Below are 2,070 nucleotides of genomic sequence, written 5' to 3' on the forward strand. Positions count from 1 at the left end.
CGAGGCGCGGGGGAATAACGCTAAAAAAGTAAGGCGTAAGGGTTACTCCTAACCTAGAGCGGCAGTTCGAGGAAGAGAAACGGAAGGGGACATATATGACACAAGAAGAAGTCGCCAAAGGAGAAGCTCAAGGACGAGGAGCGGGGGTGTTATGTGGGTCTGCTTCCTTGCCTCAGATTCACGTTGCTCCCCAAACACCCTCCGACTCATCTCCAGCACAGCCTCGAAGCCCTCACGACCCTTCTTAGCGTTCTGGCTAAATCGTTCAACGCTTGCTTCTTCAACTTTGTTTTTCACTTTCTGCCACCCGCTGCAAACGGCTGTTATTTGGGCATCTTGCTTGAAATCTGTCTTCGTCCTTGGAGCATTTCGGGACGGCTGGTAGGTCACGGTCTCTCGGACTTTCAGAACATTCGACCATGTAAGGTTCGTTGAGCACATCGTCACTCTCTTAGAAGAAGGATCGACATATGACACTTCGTAGACGTGAGAGGTAGCATTGCCACCGAAAAGTGTGAGCAGCCATTGAGGAGCAGTTTGATTACAGGTTATAAGACGTTCCGTTCGTAGCTATCCGTAGATGTAACCGTCAGTCAAAAAGAACTACGAGAATGACTCTCCGAAAATCCTGTCGGGATGGAGGACAGGAAACTCACAATGCCGGTATCAGGGTGCAGTGTCCTGGAGAGAATATCAACAGCCACAACATGGGTCGACTTGTCATTCCACGGACAGTACTTTCGCCAGTTGGCAGTAGAGACCTCCTCCCATGAGTAATCGAATGTGCACGTTGACGCGAAAACTTTCATATCTAGAGATCTGAGCGAACAACCTAGGTAAAACGAAAACAAAGAGTGGAGCAAATCGTGGCCAATACGCCGAAATGTAACGACAAAGGGCTGGTAAAATGGATTCCTCGTTGATAGTGTGAGGTTCTGTCCCTAAGAATCGTATTTATCATGACAGCAATCCCGTTTCCTTTCATGGGTAGGACGAGTCGTTTGCAGAGAACAAAATTCTGCAATACTTTTTAAAAATCTTTAACGTAACTAGTTAGTTATTCCATCACATTGGTCGGGCTAGCCAGCCGGGACTTGCCGACCCGGATCGGACAATCATTTCTTCCGGAAGCGATTTTTCCAAAAAAAAAAAAAAAAAAAAAAAAATAGAGCATGCGAAGTAACATACCTTGGCAGGATATCATTATTTTTACCACTCTCTACTGACTTTCAAAGGAGCAAGCTATCCATTTGCGAGGAGGACATTATTAGGGCTTCAAGATGATGATTATCTAGAATATCTTGGAAAACAATCACTTGTTCGAAAGCCAACACAACAGTGGGAGGAATATCAGCTTCGGTGCCGTCATGGCGATGCCTTGCACCACGACTGATATTTTCCAGTTACTCTCCTCGGCCCCAGAGGTTTTCTTAAAACCAACAACTTTCTTACATACAGAATGGATAGAAGTGGCAAAGCGCTATCTCGACCCGCTTGCATCAGACATCACTGAAGCTCAGAAAAGACGCCTTCAGCACACGCATACCCGAAAAGGTGTTGTCAGATCTCACCCATTTCGTTCCCAAACACTACACCTGCAGGAAATTCATGCCAATGGTTTTACAGTGTGCCAGATCTGGGAACAGGCAAACAGAGTGCTTAATGTCTCTGCGCAAGAGACCGCTCACGAGCTTGATTTACGAAAAAAATCAGAGGCCAACACCCTCCGTTCCAAATCCAACTCTCATAAAAAGGCCCATGAGACCCAAAATGGGGAGCATGATCTCGGGCTTACATCCGAAACGGATGAACTCTCCAACGGCTCTGTTAGTAGCGATCTAGGTAATATGCTGAACGGTGAAATTACGGATGAGGACCGCAGTGGAAAGGAAGACTGGCCAATAACGGAGGATACTGAGGATGATGAGCATGATAGTCATCATTCTATGTCAATTGATGACGACAAACGGGGTCTAGGACGAGAGAAAAGCAAAAAATCCATCGGCACGAGCAATATCCAATTTGTTCCTGACCCGCACAAGCTCAATGACGGATTCTTTTCGATCGACA

The 2,070-nt window shown here is 46.4% G+C and overlaps 2 protein-coding genes across 2 annotated transcripts; one reads left to right on the forward strand and one right to left on the reverse strand.

Moving 5' to 3' along the window:
- Nucleotides 1-48: 48 nt before the first annotated feature.
- Nucleotides 49-809, reverse strand: HCAG_09127 (hypothetical protein; the record flags this gene model as incomplete). Its single annotated transcript, XM_001535871.1, has 2 exons — nt 49-570; nt 657-809. The coding sequence occupies 2 exons, from the start codon at nt 807-809 to the stop codon at nt 49-51; spliced, it is 675 nt and encodes a 224-aa protein (XP_001535921.1).
- Nucleotides 810-1,367: 558 nt separating this feature from the next.
- HCAG_09128 (predicted protein) lies at nt 1,368-1,826 on the forward strand (the record flags this gene model as incomplete). The annotated part of the gene is made up of 1 exon (XM_001535872.1): nt 1,368-1,826. A coding segment is annotated over one exon (459 nt), but the record flags the coding sequence as incomplete, so codon positions are not given.
- Between the last annotated feature and the right edge of the window lie 244 nt (nt 1,827-2,070).

This window comes from Histoplasma capsulatum, genomic scaffold (genome assembly GCF_000149585.1).
Source record: "Histoplasma capsulatum NAm1 scaffold_28 genomic scaffold, whole genome shotgun sequence".
Classification (NCBI taxonomy): domain Eukaryota; kingdom Fungi; phylum Ascomycota; class Eurotiomycetes; order Onygenales; family Ajellomycetaceae; genus Histoplasma; species Histoplasma mississippiense.